At 36.8% G+C, this 20,896-nt stretch overlaps 1 protein-coding gene across 4 annotated transcripts in view; it reads right to left on the bottom strand.

The window, feature by feature from the left end:
• The window catches only part of cdh22 (cadherin 22), a 178,501-nt gene that overhangs the window by 56,785 nt on the left and 100,820 nt on the right, over positions 1 to 20,896 (bottom strand). For all 4 annotated transcript variants that reach the window (XM_016680461.1, XM_016680462.1, XM_016680460.1 and 1 more), the window contains 2 exons: positions 18,907 to 20,021; positions 2,857 to 3,151 (listed from right to left, as the gene is read on the bottom strand). In XM_016680461.1, the coding sequence (XP_016535947.1) occupies positions 2,857 to 3,151; positions 18,907 to 19,137 (526 nt within the window). In that variant the 5' untranslated portion in view covers positions 19,138 to 20,021. The remainder of the gene's footprint in view (positions 1 to 2,856; positions 3,152 to 18,906; positions 20,022 to 20,896) is intronic.

Raw genomic sequence — 20,896 nt, 5'->3', positions numbered from 1 at the left:
TATATATATATATATATACTTAGCAACCACTATCTTTTTGTTTTCAAGAATATTCAATTTTTTTTTAGGTCAGTGAAGGCATTCCCCTTGACACTACCCCAACTCATCAAAACAACCAGAATCCTAACCTCCTAAAGTGTCTTTGCTGGGCTAATAATGAGAGGTTAAGGGTGAAAGGAACCTGGCCAAAGTCTTTATTGCAGATTTAAGTTTTAACCAGGGAATCTCATCTCATGTGGATAACATTGCTGCACATTACTTACTCTATCCCACTAATGCAGAGAGAAAACATAATGCGCACAATTGTTATTTATGTAAAAATGCTGAACAGGCAGATAGTCAAAGAGACAGAAAGCCTGTGTGAAAAGGGACAGACAGAATCGAGGTCTTTGACGCCATGACTAAGAATGGCATAGGAAGACATGACAGGAGTGATAAGTAAAGATGAATATGCCCCAGGCAGCTGACTGCTGATTACTTTCCTACTATTACAGCCTTGTGTGTTTCAAGACAATTTGCCTATACAGTTGGCTGTAAAACAGCATAGTGTGCAAATCCCTGGTGTGGCTAATGCTCGCAACCTGCTTCAAATCACAGCATAAAATGCAACCCTGCTTCACATCACAGGAGCCGTGTTCAAAATTACATTATAAAAAACTGCTGATTCCAACGGGGTTTCAAGCATATCCTGGGTTCATGCAAGAAAAGAACAAAATCGTGAATACACAACGTGTTACTAAGCTTTTACACCCTCCTCATTTCACGAAGTCAAAAATCATCTGCAAACACACAAAATAAACTACAAAAACACTGACAACTGGAATAAATTTTAGAGAAACTGTGGATGATGCTAAGACATTTGCTAAATGTGAATAATCTTATTAATAAATCACAATAAAACCATTACACCTTAAGAATGCATATTTTCCTTTATGGAGGCAAAACCACATTCACAGTTTACTGTTCAGTCAACATGAAAATATTTTTTTCTTCACTGTTTTCACAAGAAATATTTACCCACTTTGTTTTTGGAAAACAGAATAACATTACAGACTGAATATCAGTATAGAGATCAGAAGGAATCCACTCATGTCCATCAACACTACCAATGCTTACTGCAGGCACAGCAACACTGCTCATGGGTTTTGAATTGTATTTTGTGAGGAAAAGTATCACTATTGGCAAAATACCATACTGGTCCTCCTAAATACAACATTTGGTAGTCAGTCAGAGCCTCCGTTTCAACACCACAGACTTCCCCAGAGCTGGGAAGTGTCATCCCTCAACAGTGGAAGCACACTGTCTGGTCCCCCTTTTTAAGCATTTGGTCCACCATGATGATTTGCCTCTCCACAAGTACTAAGACAAGTGCTAGTAAACATTGTCTAGCCAGGAATTTATTATTTTTCTTCTTCACTTTTTTTATTGTGACTTTATTGTAGACACGTCAAAAAAATAAAAAAATATCACTGGCTTTATGATGTTCAGTAATGCAGAACTGAAGCAAAGACTGGCAGGGCAGAAGAATGCTTGACTAAGCACTTAATGTTATCTCATTAGGCGAATACAGCACAATCATGTTTAAAACATGAACTGCACACCTACTTAGTGCGTAATTTGACTGAAGCGAGACAGGGTCAAAAAAAGGTGGAAGGGTCATGGCAATTAAAAGTGCATTAACTGCTATTAACTAAGTAAAGCCTCTGTTAGTCCATGTTTCTCTTTCGTAACAGGCCTGCTTTTGTCTGCTTAAAGAGGGCTGCACAGTTTTCAGAACTCTGTCTTTCTTTCTTCAGTTTATTTTTACTTCACCTTTTTTTCGGCCTATCTTATTGCCTCTCTCTCTCAGTCATGATAACACATACTCACTCTTCCACCCCATTCAGTTTTGGAGCACACTGTCGGCAGAAAATGCCCATGGTTTGGATCATGCTGAGGAAGCAGGAATTAATTCCAATCAGGCTTGAATAGGGTAAAACTCATTCCATTTTGCAGCACTCCTGTAGTCATTCAAACAAAAATGTGCCCCCTGTTTACTGAACCTCTACTGCATGTGAATAAACACAGACACACACACGCACACACGCAGAGTCACGCACAACATGCTGATCACACATGGTTTTGTGATATCGCTTGGCAGCCAAACAGAATTTTGTTTATTAAACATCAGCTGTTTTTGACATTAATGCCATGCTAATGAAGCCTCATACACCCTACTTTCACCTTTCTTTTCCATTCCACTGAGAATTTGAGGCAGCCATGGGGTTCTGCTAATAAGGTTGCTAACAATAAGAACATGTTTGTCAGGATTAGCAGTATTGTGTCACTGTTAAAAGCTTTACCAGTAGGGTTTACTGTCACAATCATCTGCTTTTCTCCAAGCACCTCTCTTGTACTTTATGTACCTCCCCCCGAACCCTCTTGCTCAACATCATTTTCCTAAAAACATTTCTTTTGTCAGAACAAACCCCGAATCTCATCAGGTTTTTCGCCTTTGCTTCTTTTACTTACCAGCTCTGTCACACTAAGTTTCAGTTTCATTCTTGCCAACAGATTAAAGCTGTATGTCACTTTGCACAGTTTACTTAAATTCAATTCTACTTTCTAACATGTCATCTCCTTTGATGTTCAATTATACTGTAGGAGGAACTGTGGCCTCTAGAGACCTTTCAGGCTTTCTTTGATCAAAGGAAGTAGCATTACAGTATACACACCTCTAATGCAGAGTTTAAATAGAAGTTATATAACCAAAATCTCTACACACCATAGACAGCTTGAAGCCATTCTGTATTCAAAGCCTCAAATATCTTATTCAGAGGACACTTGCCTAACTGTGCAGCAAGACGTGTAGCTTACCTGTAGGTGACAGTTCTGCCACACTGCCGATGTAGGGGCCTTCCAAGAATTGGGGCTCACTGTCATTGATGTCCTGGACCTTGATGACAAACTCGGACTCCGGTTCCAGAGGGGCATTGGTGAGACGGTCTCGGGCCTGAGCTCGAAGCGTGTAAAAAGCCTTCTCCTCTCGGTCCAGTCTCTCTGTAGCATGTATGTCCCCTGTAAGCTCGTCGATGATGAAGATAGAGCCTGCCCCCTCTCCTGAGATGGTGTACTTGATATTGCCCTCACCTTCATCTGAGTCTGTATGGATCTGAAATTGGATACAGATGTAATTCAATGCAAATTAAGGCTCAAAACAGGAGAAACCCTACAGAGTTTGTTTCAGTGCAACACCACAATTTCAAAGTAGTTTAGTTATTTACTTATTTAAAGAAATAACCAGAAATAGGACAGCATAAAAACAAAAACACCACATCAGACAGAGCAGACTCAGGGTGTCATAGTGGTTCTGTTTGATATATATATATATATATGGATTTTGTTTCCTGCTAACCAATGATCTGATCGTAATTCATTTACCCATGAGTTAATTAGCCTTTTTCTGTATTTTATTTCACGTACATGTATTGTTATTTCACACCATCTTCTGTCTAAGCATATATATAACCTGTCATTTACTACTTCATATGAGTTTGTTTTTCTCTGTAGTTAAGTACCATCCATTTACAACTTGACTATAATCTTATTTCCTGAATATTTGTTACATCATATTGTAATCTATTGTAATTCCGATTCCTTTTGGAACCTGTGGCCAGAATGTGACCCCTGAACAACAACAACAAAAAATTACTTTGACTAACCTCCAGTTGATACACTATTTATAGCAATCAAATAACTCCAATTCCTTATTGTAACCTCTAAGTTGATGACAACATTACTTTGATTTATTGGTTGTCAATGCTGGTACAAAATGTCTACATGGTACTTATGAATTGATTTATCACTGATGAGGAAAATGGAAACATGAAATAGCAAACTGACAAGCCCCCACATATTAGATCACTAAGACAGTGACAGTAAAAATGTGGGGGGTACATGGATTGATGAAGACCTCTGTGATAAAGAGCTAGGTGAATTTATTTGGTTGAACTGCAGCATATTCAAGTCATGCAAGCTCGCTGAAGAGCACATTTTAATCTGAAGGTATCTAACATACCTATCAACTGTTTGATTTAAGACATCTATGTAACAGTCAGATGCTGTTTGGTTAGTAAGATGGTGTGTACTCTATAAATCTCTCTTATGCTCTTGTGGTGAAAAGTAGTGCTAAAACATGGCATATAAGCAAAATTATATCCCAGTATAGCTAAAAAAAATATCATGAAAAAGTAAAAAAAAAAACATTTTCAATCATTTCATAAAACTAAACTCATACAATAGATTCATTAAACATACAGTTAAATATTCCAAGCATTCATTTTTAATGAGTATGACTTCAACATAATGAAAATTCAAAATTCAGTATCTCAGAAAATTTGAATATGAGTAAATCATATAAACAATTATAAACAATAAGTCTAGGGAAAAGCATGATAGGAAACTTTGCATTAACAAATAGTTTAGCTAGAGCCTTGAGAAGATGGTCAGGGTGATCCGTTCAAAAATCTGCATAAGTTTCATAAGGAGTGAACCGAGGCAGGAGAAAGAGCATCAAGAACAACTGTGCACCAACGAACCATGCATATAAAACAAGTGAGATAAAAGATAAAAAGAAAAAGAAAAACTGAATAAGAATACAAAGCTCTAATTTAATTATCTGTGTGGTATGAGCAGTTAATACATAAAATGGTAAACTTAAAATGTGGTACAGCTACTGCAAAGGTTTGGTCAACTTTATATTTCCAGCTTGTTCTGTTTTTAAAATGTGTTAAACTCTTCCATATATTAACATCTTTTTTTGTACAGATAAATCAGTAAGAATGGAGATTAAGTGTATTTTTCCTTTTGTGGATTAGTTGCTGCAAAGTGCATTTACAACTGCTAAAATATTTTTTGCAAGCAGCTTTTTTGGTTAGTTTGTGGCCTGTCTGTTTGCAAACACCAGACAGACTGTTAGATTGTTTGTCAAACAAATTACATTTAGTCATCAAATGAGGCCAAAGGAAATTAGAATGCAGGAGGTATTTCATCAATTCCCTTATCTTTTTCTCTAAATGGAACTGTATATTTAGGTCTGCTTCCCTTTCTTTTTACAAACTGTCATCATTGCACCTGATGAAGACTCTATTTTAATTCAAATTTACACCTCGCTTGTACAATGCACCCTTCACAGGATGTGACTCTCAAATTAGGGAATCAAAGGCTGTTAAAAGATTGTAAAAGGAAGAGACAGAGAGGCGCCAGGGCTGAAAAGTGAACCTAAGTGACCTCCAATAAATCAAAGCGTTGTTCCTCCTTGTGATTTGAAGACATTCCTGGCGTAGTGGTAAGAGGAGCATCAGTCCCTCATCCCAACATCCCCTTTGGCTCTTTAGTGGGCACTCTGGACATGCTTTTCTCTCACTCTCATTCACCTTCTATCTGTAATCATAATTCAAAGCTGTCCTTGCAATGTAACTATAGTTCAATCCACTGAGGAAACCATGGGAGAAGGGAAATTGCCCCGTCCTCCTGGTTAATATTTTATAAAGGCTTAATTAAATACAGACTTCTAATACCCTTCCAGGGATTTTCATTTAGTATTTGTCGTAAAACTGCAAAATAACGCATGCCTGTACCCTGATATTGCCTCCCTCATCCATTTTCTCCCACATTCTTTTGTCTGTCTGTTTTTGCCCTCTCTCACCATTGTGAATCATCTGGAAGAGAAATACAAGAACAGTCAGGGAAAAATATACTGCTGGGTACTTTGAGGTATCAATATTTCAGTTAGGATAATAAAAAAAGTTTCATTGGTCCAGACTCAGAGATATCCAATAAAAGTGAGCTTACTCCTTCATCGCAGAGTTTTTTTTTTTTTTTTTTTCCGGACACTCACTCTTACTCAGCCTTTGTTTTTCTAAATTAGATTGTGTAGAAATGTGTGTGCATTTGGGATATGTTTTCATTAAATGTTGATCCACTTGCACAAATACTAGGACTATGGAAACATCATTCTACCAACATCTGCTCCAAGTCACACACACACACAACCTACTGTGCCTGCTCATTCACAAACCCCCACACACAAGTAAAAACATTGTGGGTTTTCCTTTCTCCTGGATTAATTTCCACCCTCAGGCTTTCTATACCCATCTTTCTGTCAGTGTATCCTCCTTGGTGTGATACAAGCTGGTAGACTAAAAAAAAAAAACTAAGTTAACTTAGCTAAAGTGGACTTTGAGTACCAAAGGTCAGAATGAGAGTGCAAGTCCCTTGCACTGCAAAAACATAACCTGGGGTGCAAATATGACATAAAGAGGGGAAAAAAAGAAATATCAAGCTTTCCTTGTGCCTATCAAAGCACAAGTGTAAACTTATGTTCATTTCCGATATTTCACATAGTTAAAATGCTTTTCCCTCCCTGATCATCAATAAATCAAATGACATCTTTTGTGTTTTAGCTTCAGATTAGCCTGACCATTTCCTTCTTAAGCAATTTTGACATATAATATATTTAACAATTGAAGGTAAAACAAGGTGCCTAGTAAACTCTTTTCATTGATTCTACAAAATGCTTTAACCCACATTTATGTAGTACAGAATGGATAGAACACACACAGAAGTGTGATTATACTGCTTGAATCCTTGAACGAAGCACTTAAGCTTTGTTTTCCAACAGAGTCGGTTTAGGATGCTGTTGTATTCTGCTTCACTCACTTCAGCAACACAGACCTCCCACCTTAACATGATCTAACCGTTTCTTCCATCTTATTAGGATCCCACATTTCCACTCAAACACTGTGACTAACGAGAGACACTCTTTCTTCATCTCTAGCCTGTCTGTCTTCAGCAGGCTAGAGACTTTATCTGAAAAAACGGGCTACAGGTCTAAATTAAGTCAGCGCTCGAGTGTCCTGCACAGAATAGATCTGTGTGATTCTACAAAATTGCATCAACCATAGTGAAGAGAATACTCCCAAGGTGGGAAGGCTACTCTGTCTTGTTACAATACCAATGTAATCCACCTAATTCATCTTTCCTCAGTGAATTTAAAGCATATGCTTGGAGATACTGGAGTTGCCACAAATAAATGAGCAGATGGTGAGCTCTTAATAAGACCCATTGTCGTTGGTGTCAAACTTGCAATAACTTTTAGGATTTAGTGAACACAGTAATTTGAAACCAATAGGCACCTGTAATGATTGTGTCATTTTGTCTCTCTAAAATGTTTAACATTACATCCCCTGCTGTCATCTGAAACACTCCAGAAAATTACAGGTATCAACCATCACAGCCACCTAACAAAAAGATCAGTTTGCAAAACTGAAGGGTTGTGTGTCGGGTGCGTTCACACTGCAGCCTGAAGTGACCCAATTCCAATTTTTTTGACGTAATGCGACCTGTATCCGATCTTTTTATGGCAGTGTGAACAGTACAGGTCGGATTATTTTTCGAATGTGACCCGTATCCGATACGTATCCGATTCAAATGCGACCTAACGTCCAGGTCGCCTTCATCCGAACTGAACGTCACTTATTGTCAACAAATCTCACTATTTTGTGTCCTGATTCGCGCAAGCGGAAAGAAAAACCACAACCATGACGGACAATATGAGGATTAAGTTGTTAATATGTTGCTCCGGCCGGACAACAACTTCAAATATGTAAGCTAAGCTCCACCGTTAGCCTCCATGTTTACTTCCGCAAACACTGAGCACTTCTTCTTTTCATGGCGGTTGGCAGAACACTGAGAACGCTGATGCTCTACTGCACATGCGGGACACTTTCAGGTCGTTTGCCCGTTCACACTGCAGAACGCATACAGGTCGCATTTACTGGCAGTGTGAACGACCCCGGCAAAAAAATCGGAATTGCCAAAAAATCGGAATTGGGTCACTTCAGGCTGCAGTGTGAACGCACCCTAAGAGCATTGTCCATCACACAGAATCACTGCAGTGGGCCTCAGCTCACAATTTACAACATAAACAACAAGCATCCTGGAGTCCAGCTGCCATCTGCAGCTGTATAGTTATTTGGGGACATATAAGCTTCTAAGTGGTAGGAAGTGCTAAACTGATTTCTGGCATAGTGTTGGATGAGGTGCCTTTACAACCGTTATAACTGACAAACTGTTAAAAAGAGATTAAGGGCTGCAGATATCAGGAATCTATACAGACTCATTTAAAGTTTTTTTTTTTGACTTGTCACTGAAATGTTTTGCAGTTTTTATTATTATTATTATTATTATTATTATTATTATTATTGTTTGGTAGATAATACATGTAATTTCCCAGTGGGGAATCCACTGGGGTAATAGCATGAAAATCAGTGTGTCAAAAAAGCTGAGCAGAATGAGAGGGCTGCCTCGCAGCTGGGGTTCACTCTTTATTACTCCAGACCTTATTATGAAAAAAAGAAAGTTGCACTACTATCTAAACATACTGGTCAACACTTAACATGCACTACTGAACCTGCGATTTAAAGAGTAGCGCAAGTTGTCAGTTTTTTCCCAACAAATGTTGTCCTGGAAGCCCTTGTTGCTGTCAGTTTTTGCTCTCTAAAAAAATAATGTAACTTTTGGGTCATAAAAAAGCACATTTCCAGTCTCAGCATTTTTTTTTTTTTTTTTTTGCAGAAGTTGATGTTTATTTGTTAGGACAAAAACATTAGATTACAATAAAATTCTACTGCCAAATCGAGTAAAGTAGACTAGCGATGCATTTGTGGAGCAGGGTTTTACGTTTGCAAAGGGAATGCACTGAATCTTTAGCTTATTGAGGGTTTCAAATTGGGAGCAAATTGGCTGTCTTATATTTAAGTCTGTGTAATCAGTAGCAGGCCTGCCACATTTCACCCCAGCTTGTCAAGCTCTCTGATCTTAACAGCTTTAAAGTGTTAACAAGGTGACTGTATCAGAGATGGGCTTAGTAGGAGACAGCTATGAAGAGGAAAAGTACATACAACATGAGACAGAGACAAAGCTCGAGATGAGAGTAGTGAATAAATGACTGCCACAGCGGTGGGAAGGAAAGAAAATGAAGACAGTTGAAAAAATGTAAATGAATTGCTGGAAGCCCAGGGAAACTGAAAATCATAGGATAGAAAATGTAGGTCTGGAGATGGAAACCAGCAACATGACAAAGTAACACTGTGTTTGAAATGAGTGAAACAAACACGTAATGTTTTTCCTTTGAAATTAATAAAATAATCATCTGTTGTTTCTCAGGTTATCCCTTTTTGAAGTTGTTTTCAGGTGCATTTAGGCTTATTGGTCTCTCTCTAAATTTTCCTTAGGGATGAGTGTGTTTTGTGTTCCTTGTGTCTCTGTGTTACTCTGATGGACTCAAGCTCAAAGTTGATTCAGTTCACAATCTGATTTAAAAATAAATGTCAAGTGGGTACATAAGTAAGTGAAGCTTTATTTCCATAGTACCATTTAAGATAAAGAAGTGTTTTACAATAAATTAACTGAATCCTAAAAGACAACAATGTATATATATGAATAGAAAAATTAAGAAATTGGTTTAAAAAATATGTTTTTCCTTACTTTTAAAATAACCCTCAAAGTCCACTGATCTCATGCACAGAAAATGAGAGTTTCAGAGTCTGGGCTCACTAGAAAGGATTTATCTTCTTCTGTTTTCAACCTGGAATGGCGCACCATCAGCAAACCCTGATCTCATGACCTCAGGGACCTGCCAGGGACAAAAAGGCGCAGAAATCCTCAGAAATAAACTAGCACATGTCAGTGAAGAGCTCCCCAAATCAGAAAAAAAAAAAAGAAAGAAATCTTGAAGTGCCATCTGAAATAAATCAAAAGCTGAGTTACATCAAGATTGGAGTCAATTGTGAAAACAATGAGGATTTTGTTAGAAGTCTCATGAAGAAAACATGTGGATACTCTATTGCAGTAATGTAAATGTGATAAAACATAATCAAGATTATGCATTTCTATTTCAGGATGTGACACATAGTTTGGCAATAACAGAAACAGGAAAAACAGATACTTGACATGTGAATCCAAAGTAAAAGAAAGTGGGCGATTATTATTCAAATAGGCCCACATGAGAAATTTGAGACATATTATATTCAAATGTCTAATATGAAGGCCTCTCACCTGAACAGACGTTAGATGTATATTCAGTGATGTGCATTAGCACAAAGTAGTAATGCCTTACTTTAATCCAATTACATGTTTTAAAGTAATGAGTGAAGAAAGGGGTTATTATTGCAAAAAAAGTAATTAAATTGCTGTTACCTTGTGAGCATCTTATGACAATCACACAATATGGGGGTGCAACGTCAGTGGTAACAGACAGGAGTGTAGATCAACAACAGATAACATGCAGTGTGGGAGAATGCAGGAGGAGTATGCAGCGTTTAATGCTTGGAAGAACTGAAATTTGTGCGACTCAGTGACAAAAACATTAGTGTCCACTGTATGTCTGCGTGGAAAGAAGACGTATCTGCAGCAAAAAACTCCATTTCAAATCTGAGCAAGCGCCTAGCAAGCCGCGGAAACCCCCAGGTCCCCCAACTGACTTGACCGATGCGGCTACCATGTCTAATTCCACTGGGCTAACCTCCGACAGCCCCTCTCCTGCTAAACAGGTGAAAATAGATTTTTGAAATTCATTATTACTCCACTCTGTGCTTCATCAACTAATCAAAGATGTATGCTAATAATTCAGAGGACAGTAAGGAGAGACTGATTTAAATTATTTATCTTATCACTATATTTTTAAGTCTAACAAAGGAGTCCAAACACAAACATAATTGTGTTTTATATGGTGGAATTTGTAGAAATATAGTTTGACAGAAGAGAGACTTGGTTTTCTTGAAATATAACATGATGTAAAAACAACAGAAGATCTTACATCATGAAAATGGACTCAATTCTCTCTTTTTACAACATAATCAGTTGCCAAGTCAACACGATTGCACCAGAGTCTATTTAGGTGACTTTTGCATGTTTGTTGTTTTTACATTCTTTGTGAAATGACCTTGAATGCTATGAAAGGTACTTCCGATTGAAATTTTATATGATTATTATTCTAAAACATTGTACAATACCAATGTGGAACACTTAAGAGTCTCTTTTTTTTTTCTCTTTTCACATACTCTTTATCTTTATTACATGTGGCTGTGAGAAATTTAAACCACTCTTTCATTTTATACACCAACGGAAATAGGACTGTAGCCAAAATCAGAGCCGTAAAAGTGATACTCCATAAGTCAGGCTTATATTATTCAGAAATAAGTAGAATTTTCAGTCAGTATAAGACATGATTCCATCTGTTTCAGCTGGCTCAGATATTCAAAATGGAACACAAAGGAAACTTGAGCATTGATTGCAGAGGCTGCCTTACTCTGCTCCTGCTTAGACAAAATAAGGAAATCCATGCCAGATACATGCATCAACATCAGAGTGTTGGAAGGATATAAAGGCCTTTTGAAACTGTGCACAAAAAGCTTGAACTATGCTCCTTTTTGTTGCAGGAACATACAAGAAAATAGAGGTCTACCATATTCTGCCCATCTTGCAGAGATACAAGCAAAGACTGGTTTAGTCTTTCACAACTTTTATCAAAATAGAAGAAAAAGCCAGAGGAGAAGTGGAATATGTCAACTATTTAAGATTATCTATGGTCTCCAGCTCTTCTATCTGCAAACAAATGTATATAACCGGTTTGTTTAATCTGTTACATACATGAAAATCTTATTTTAACAACCACTTATTTATTTATTTTTTTAATTAAATTACAGTGTAAATTACAGTACAGCAATTTTTTAAACAATTGTCATTTGGGTCTTTGATGTGACCCAACTCCTGTAACCTGTACAGGAGTACAGGTTACAAGACATTTGTTCAACTCTTGTCCTTCATTCAGAGCAAGGCATGCTGATTTTGCATTTTGCAAGGCTAAACTTTGGCAATCACAACATATGTGTGTGTGCATAGCAGGCAAAGCTGTGTTTTCACGATGCAGATTATTTTGTTGACCAAATGAATTTGGATTTTCTTCTTACAATCTAGACTTTTTTTACCCACATTTTCACATCAAACGGAGAAAGGCTGCTGCATCCTCTGGTCTGTCTGTGTCACGTGACCTGCTCTTTGTACTATGTTCAGTTTCCCCAGACAGCCCTCTGTGGGGGAAGGGAGGTGTGAATAATGCAGCTGTTTTCAAATTGTGTGACGTTCACTGATAAGAGATAGATTTATGAAGCAGAGAAACAACTTTTTCCATTAATTTTGTCCACACTTGATTAACTGACAATGTCAAATTTATTTTTTTAGCAAATGCCAAAGTTTACCAATTTCAAACCTATAACTGGAAATTTCAAACCAGGAGTTGGAACCGCATTAAAATATGCTATGAGCTCATCATCAACAGATTATATTAAAACAGAGAGAAAACATGCTGGTGGCTAAAAGCAATCAGTGTAAAAGCAGTTCAGGAGGAGCAAAACATTGGATCTTTGCACATTGTGTCTATACCTGAACAGTCAGAGAGATTCACAAACTAGAGACAAAGCTTTGTCTGTTTTAGGTGACATGTTGTCAGAACCCTAGAGAAACGATTTTAAGGACCATTGCAAACTACTGAGACCATTTCCCTAGTAACATCCAGATCTGGCTTTGGTTGGACCTATGCAGAGGTGTAAAACACCTACTTTATCACAACATTGATTTGTTTGGATGATGATACAATGTTTGCCAATATCACAAAGTATGATACTTAATGATTTCACTTCAATGCAATTCACAAATTTGCAATCAACAAAATGCAACAACACATACCTCTCTAACACAATCACTTGAATTTATATCAACTCACAAGAAACAACTAAAACATTATTTGACCATTTTCTTTTTAAGCTCTTACAGGCATTGAGCACTCAAAAAAAAAAGCATGTCAAAATTACACAAATAAAGACGTAGGCTAAACTTCACAATATGCATTGATATTTACATTTTGCATCAATGAAATTGGACTATTAATTATTTGATCAGTATATCAGTATAGATCAATGCCTTGTTACATCCCTCCTATATTAAAAAGAAATTGTTGAATTGAAATATGTAGGAGCAAAGATCTGAAAAATCAACACGCCATGCCAGGATCTAAGAAACAGCAAATTCCAAAGTCATTTCTAAAGCTTTGGGACTTCTACAAAGCATCAGTGAGTGCCATTACACATGAAAGGAGAAAACATATAACAGGGCTGAGTCTTCTTAGGGGCATCCAGTCTTTCCAAAATTACTCCAAGAGCACACAAATGACTCATCTAGGGGAACTAAGAAGAACAAAGAACATAATCTAAAGTTTTGCAGGGTTCCATGGCTTTAGCTAAACGGTGTCATCATGACTAAACAATGATAAAGAGACTTGTCAAAAATTGTGTAAAAACTGAAGTGTTATAACAACAAAACCTGTGAAATGACAACAAAAGAGGAAGTTGTACATCCTGCTACACCATGGGTAAAAATAACAGCATCCCAGGAAAATAGCATTTCTTCTAAAGTCAACATGGTATTGGTAAGGTGATGCTAAATTTGTAGCTACTATCAAACAAGAGAGGCACTTCTTCATATAAGATGAAGTTGATTTTACTTGTTTCCATTACTAAATAAAATGATCAATTAAAAAACATTTTATTTTGTATTTACTTGGGTAATCTCAACCTCATAAAATTTGCTTGTTTATCTGAAACATTTAGCTATGTCAATAAGGGAAACAAAGAGAACAATGCTAATGGTAAGATGCTAATGGTAAGATGCATCTTTCAGCTTTGAAAGATGCATCTTACCATTAGCATTGTTCAATATTATTAACTTCATTTAAGATTCAGACTCGTGCCAAGTATATGCAAATGCCCACACAAAGTGACTTGGCTTGGTAGAGGGGTCAGAAAATTTTGATTTGGGCATTCCTACCCTGAACACAAGTGGTTCTCTGAATTATGTTTATTATATTTGTCTAAATGGTGTACAGACATTCCAAAAAGGCCTAAAAACGGATACAAAATAAAACAACTGAAATAATCAAATGTTACATGACATGACAAAAATTCACAAACTGAAACAAACTCTTTGTGGAAGTTTTTTGGTGTAGTTCAATAAGTTATTTTTGCATCTTTAAGGCTTTGTGATTCAGTCTTTATTACAGTAGATCTTGAAAAGTGCACATCATTGTGGGTGTCTTTTTTTCCTCCCAGTGTAATATCACCATGTAAAATCTATTATCTTTTTCAGTGCATCAACTAATGGCTAAAATAGGTTTTGGCTGCACAATTTCATGGGGAAACATTGTGTGGTCAAAGGGAAATGCAAATATTAACACTTAATGCTGTTATCCTGCTTAAAAACACACTCCTTAACATTGTTAGATATTTAGAATAGTGTTTAAAAAATCTGAGAGCCAGTGAAAGAGTGTGTATGTCTGTTTATGAATGAGCGTGATTTACACACAATCACCTTAACACTCATACAGACCATTAACAGTGAAGGCAGTGGCCACTGCTCCAGTTACATGAAGTGCGATAATAATCTTACTAATAAAATCAGCTCTATTCTCCTGCTGTGACAGTCCCGTAAGAGGCCCTAAGCAGTTTTGCATCATTGCCTTCCTTGGCACACAAGTCTGTAGTGAATCACAAGTGTATGAGGCTCAAGCCTTTCTGTCTCGCATCCGCAGTATTTCCTCTTCCTACATTCTTCTGCTTATGTATCACTCACTTCTGTTCTGCCAGTGCTGCCTGTTGGCCACGTTGTTGGTCTAGCCAGCAGGAACGCGTCAGAGATCACAACAGCAGACAAGTAATGACCAAAGGATAATTATTTTGTAACACCGTGCCCTGCATGCTGCAGCGGACATCCCCATTCATTTGTAAGAATGGAGACATCAATATATGCAGATGTAATATTAGCTGGTCAACTGCCATGTCTAAATCATTAGGAACAAGGGGATCACATGATTGATGTGTGTGTGACTCATCGCTGAGTCTCATTCTGTCTGCCCTAATGTTTCTTCTTTTCACATCACGTCCTGTATAAAGCAATTGAATCGCACACACTGTCCAGTCTCATCAGCTCATCAGATTCATTTGAGAAGCAGCAGATAAATTGGATGTGAATGGGGAGAAGGCAAAAAAGGAGGCAAAATATTCCCAAATGTACAGTGGACATCAAACTAAACTGATTGAAAGTAATTTAATCAATGATTTTACTTCCATTCCAAATGTACCATTTAGTGATCACATTTATATATTGGACATTTTGCTCAGGAAAAAGCATATTCCTGGAATTGTCATAACTGTCTAAGACTAATTTGTTAAGAAGTACCTTCAGGAAAGGATGACCCAAAAATTATGTTAGTGAGCTCTCAGCACAATTATGAATGGTCTTATGAAACTATGAGAATTAAAAAAAATATGAAATACAACCTTAGAGGAATAGAACACATGCAGAAGTTATATAAAAAAAACAAAAAACATTGCTACTGTCAAATGACTGAAATGTGATGGATTATAAAAATATGTTTTAAAATGTAAAGCTTGTTTTACTTATTAAAATTAAAGAGGAATTCAGCTTCTTGTCTCTTTAAAAGAAAAAGGTACTTACTGCATTTTATATAGAAGAATCCAATAGTTATACACTTAATATTATTCAAGTCATTTGAAAAAGTGGTTTATTTTGTTCAACATGCTACAGTTTAGTTCAAAAGTGGTTCAAGTTTTTTTCTTTTTTTTTTTATTATTTTATAAACAGGCCACTAGAGTGTAACCAATTTGGTCGGAAATGCAACTAATGCACATACACATTTGAGTAAAAACACAGGAAATGATTAAAGTCACAAGTGCCACAAGTCTAGAGCCCTGTTATGTCTTGTTACCATTTACTTTGGGAAAGCCTGACTTCAAATAGCTGTAGAGTAGTTTGAAACCTTGAAACTCTATACATTTTCTTTGAAGAATGTAAAAAAAAAGACTAAGATGTGGTTTCATAACAGACTACTCAAGCAGGTCATCTTTGAAAAGCTTTTCATGTGATGTATGAGGAGTTAAACAAGAGCTAAACTTTTTAACAGCAAAGAGATCAGAGGACTTTTGTTGAAAAAATGTGAATACAATTTGAACAATACCTTAATTTCACAACAAGTAGGTCTGGCAAATTATTTTTTTGTTTTTTTTCTCTCCTAGTTGAATTTAAACTTCTTGAAGGTGAGCTTTGTGATGAATGGGCAATTTTTTAGGGGGCAGCATGTCCTCTTCACCATTGGCGAGCCTAAAACAACGTGATTTATCAAAACACTTGAAAGGGAAGTTGTTGCCAAATAACTATTCCTATTAAGTGGGCTCTTACGCCATAGAGCAATGACACGCTGTCAGAGTTGACACCTATTACACACAGCACATAACACAGGAAAGACAAGAGAAAGTTAGATTCTTAATACTCGCGAGGAGAACAGACAGAGATGTGCTTTCAGTTACAATCTCCTACTGCTCTGAAGCACATTTGCCTGCCCCTCTCTTTTTATTGTCTTTAGGATCCCTAATCACAGAGAGCGCTGTAACTCTAGAGGGAGGGGGAAAACACTTCATCACACAGTCACAGCGCCAAGATTATCACTAACTAACAACACAATCAATCTAACACTAGCTTATCCAGTTCCTGACCCAGGATCAAGCAGGACAAGTTGTGAATCTTCACGGCGATGGTTTTATAGCTATCTAAGAGGTCAAAGCAGGCCGTTCTGAGAAGAGCTGCTGTCACTGCTCTTCTTCAGAAAGGCCTCCTCTGAGGAAGGAAACAAAGTGGTTAACAATCATAGAACATATGATTAGACTAGAATAAGTAAGACTACATAATCTAAGAACATAGTAAAGATATAACAAATAGTTGATAATAATACAATTTACCTAACACACGCTTTAGATGTTAGATAAGCAAGAATTTGGAGAATCGAATTGACACCATAGGCAGTAAAAACATTTTTTGCTAAAGCATAGCGATAACAGTTGCCTCAGTTTTGATCTAACAGTTTTCAAACTTTTACAAGAGACTGGTGGGAAAATATATTTGCAACAGCTTTCTAGTTGGTGAATTTATTTCCTTGTACCTAGATTGCATGCTCATCAGACTTAACTGCATCATCCAGAGTGCATAACCCTGAGAGTGTAAGTTTAGCTTTTCAGGTTCACAGCTGGAAGGTGAATGAATTATTCAGAATGAACAGTCCACATTTGTGATTTTATATCCACAAGAGTTGGCTTTCTCAAGTTTACTTAAATGTTGTTAGTACTGTTGAATTCAAATGCATTTTAGATTTAACAATCAGCATCTTTCTCAGACATTAACTCTGAAATGATGTTGATTTTAAAACCTAATATATTATGTTCCCCTACTGTGTATTAGCATCCAACAGTACATTGCTGGTGAACAGAAATATTCAAGTTCAACTAATTACAAGGAATATGCATGTGTGTGCTGTTACAAATGCTGAATCTGTGTTTGTTTTTACTTTGCCTTGATGTAAGCAGCAAAAGCAGGCAACTCAGTGTTGATAGCATGGCAGCACTGTCTTGGTCAATATACCGCATACTAGAGAGAGACATGCTTTGAAAATCCAAATTTTTACTTTTAAACAAGACATTTAACTCTGCTCATTTGTAAAACAGCAGTTCAGTTCTGTGCAGAAAAATGTTTAGTTTTTTGTCAATGAGCTGGTTTGAAACTGTAATATCACAGACTTTTATATTAGAAGTTGTGCTTTTATCCTACAATTGTAACTGTTTCTTCTAAAAAGATTGATTTATTACCAGAGAGGTAAAAAGAATAAAGTTGAAACTAAAAAACAACATATATATATACGTATACCATTATATTGTTGTCTGGATTGGGCATGGGTGGACAGCAACCTAAGATATTTATCATTTATTTTATGTTATTTAAGGTAGTCAACCATCAGACTGTTGAAAAGTGCTATTACATCAATTCAGCTTTAAAGTGTTTTATGAACCCCTGGTCATTCATGTAACTTCTCTAGAAATGTGGATTGTGAACACTGATTGGGATGTATGTGCTTGCTGTGAGATGTTTTGCACTAAGGTGGCATTTTAGGCAAGAATATGAATGAATGATGAATTAATGAATGAATGGTTATTATTAAGTGATAATTGACCAATATCACCAAATAGTTTCGATGATAGGTCAGCTGTTTTTTTGCACAGCATTCACACAACAGTAGTCTTTTCCAGCATCCCATCATTTTGTGAAGCAAAAACAGCAACCTTTGATTACAAAGACACAGCTTTGTCATCCATCACTGCATCACTGGTTTGTGCATCATATTTATGGATGCACCAGACATGCACAAATATGGAATCTTTATATGTAAAAAGTAATGCAATTAATGTTGGATTTAATACCATGAAAAATTACAATTCCTGAAAGAGATTTAATCAATTTAATCATGAATTACACAGTCCCAGGGGACGTTATTGGGATTTGTCAAAAAGGTCAAGAATTAATCAGCTGCTCTTACTTGGGAAAAACAAACAAAAACAAACACCAAAAAAATCATCTGTATCCAGCCTGATTTATTCAAAAATATCTGTTTTTATAACTTATAAAAATGCTGAACTTCTTAAGAGGTGTAATTTGAATTGAATTAAATAACAATACATTGAATTTTGAATTGTATAAACAAATCTAAACTGAGTGCTCATTATATTTTGTGACTGAGAAAACCTCTTGCTAATAGTTTACTCACCCAGACAACATGAACATGCAGAAATATTCCTATTTTTAAATGAATGTTAACTAGGTCCTGAGGCACACTTATTCAGCATAACTAACCCTAAGCCTGGCGTATTAATTTCCCTGAGACATTTATGTCAAGTGAAATAAATGTCTTACCTTTCCAACATATAGTGGCTCTGTGCCTGTGTACTCCTCCACCACGAAAAACTGGTTCCACACCCATCCTCTCTTTACTCTTTCAAGCGATGAGGGTTCTTCTTGTTGTTCACTCCTTCCTGAGTTTGTGCCACTAGTCCTTGAGGCCTCAGACCACTTAAAACAACAGCAGCTCAAAAGGCCCAGTGCTGCCAGTAGTGTCCACGGTCCTGCTGTCCAAAGGGGAACCATGTTGTTGGGAAAAAGAAAAAAAAAAAAAAAGGAACTGGCCAGTGTCTACATGTAAAATCAAAGATGCAGACACAAAAAATATTTTTCACTCGTAGTTATATACAAAAACAAGTCCACCAGGGCAAAATCAAAGGGTCTCGTTGAAAGGACTTGAAAGTTAATCCATGGGATGACAAATCAATCTGAAGTTATCTGCAGAATACCAGGCAGGTCGTGGAGCATATTGGGTTTGTACCGCCCGGTGAGAGCATGTTTGTATCGTCACATGGCCAGTCAATTTGATTCTTCAGAGTACCTCCACTGCCCTCTTACTGAGATTCTTGTATTTCTTTAAAGTGGGATCTGTAGCAGTGAAACAAATGGATTAAAGAATACCTTTAAAAGATTTGACGGTGACGGAAACAACAGATTTGACAAGACTAGCTCACTAATCAGTTGCAAAATTATGGGAGAACAAGGTTGTAGTGGCATTGAAAAGCATGTTGCTGAAGAATAACATTGATGCTTTCCATCCATTCTTCACTCTCCTGCCTCCAACAGCGCTTGTAGCCATTCCACATCCAGTTGGCACCGCGAGGGGATTCAATACCACACTGGTAGTTTAGAGTCCTGGAAAAATTCCCAGATTAAATTTATTCGGAAAAGGAATTATTTTTTAAAGTTCAGTCCCTTGAATAGTTCTAACTGTTTTTTACTGGCAGAAGCAGAAATCTTGAACTGTGAAAAGGCCAGCTGATTTTACTGTTGGTGATTACATCTGATCTTGGATGGCTTTGACCTTCAGAGCAATCCACTGGTTTGAAGAGCTCATCCTTTAAAGGTCCTGTGTAATTATTTTGTCCATTATGACAGCTCCATCAGTAATCCAAAGCCAGGAAAGGAATCTGTAAGACAGATAAGACAAAAAGCTGTTATCCTGGATCATTTGCTACAACCTAGACTGAATTTGAGCATGCTCATAAATCAATACATTTGACAAATTTGAAGGAAACTTGTTCAATATATTGTCAAAATTCAATTTTAAGAGCATACATACTGCATACATTTTATTTATTGACATCTGTATATTAAAAATAAAATACTACATCAATCTTCAATCATATTATGACCACTGACCAGTAAGTACCACTGCCTCCTTTTCCAGTCAAATCAAGTCAAGTTTATTTGTAAAGGTAAAGATAAAGGTAATTTTATTTATATAGCACATTTTCAGCAACAAGGCAATACAAAGTGCTTTAGAGGATTTAAAAGGAAATACAAACAAAATTACAAACCAAAATAAAGAGAAAAACAAGAAAAGGCTAATAATATTGATCCAAAGTAAATAAACTAGATACTCCTATTCCTATTCAGAGTTGGCAGATATGTATAAGTATCCTCTAGTCTAATTCCCTTTCTGGTTATTTGTATAGCACATTTCAGCAACAAGGCACTTCAAAGGGCTTTACATCATAAAAACGTCATACAGTCACCAATTATGAAACAAGCGATAAACATTCTACAGTCCTCTTCTTGGTAAAAACTGCCTTTCACGTCTTGTGAATGTGAAGTGCTCTTGCAGCACTCTGACTGCTAAGATATCAGCCAATCTAGTCCAGGGTTCCACAAATCCAAGCGTTGAGGGATAGAACCCTGCAGGTTTTAGATGTGTCCCTGGTTCAACACACCTCAATCAGATGGTTAAATTACCTTCTCAGTTCTCCAGAGTACCGCTAGTGACCGGATTATTTGACCCGGGTGTGTTGAAGCAGAGACACAT

Source organism: Poecilia formosa, unplaced genomic scaffold (assembly GCF_000485575.1).
Source record: "Poecilia formosa unplaced genomic scaffold, Poecilia_formosa-5.1.2 Scaffold243, whole genome shotgun sequence".
Classification (NCBI taxonomy): Eukaryota; Metazoa; Chordata; class Actinopteri; order Cyprinodontiformes; family Poeciliidae; genus Poecilia; species Poecilia formosa.
Note: the sequence above shows the minus strand (reverse complement) of the source record. Positions and strands in the feature narration are given on the sequence as shown.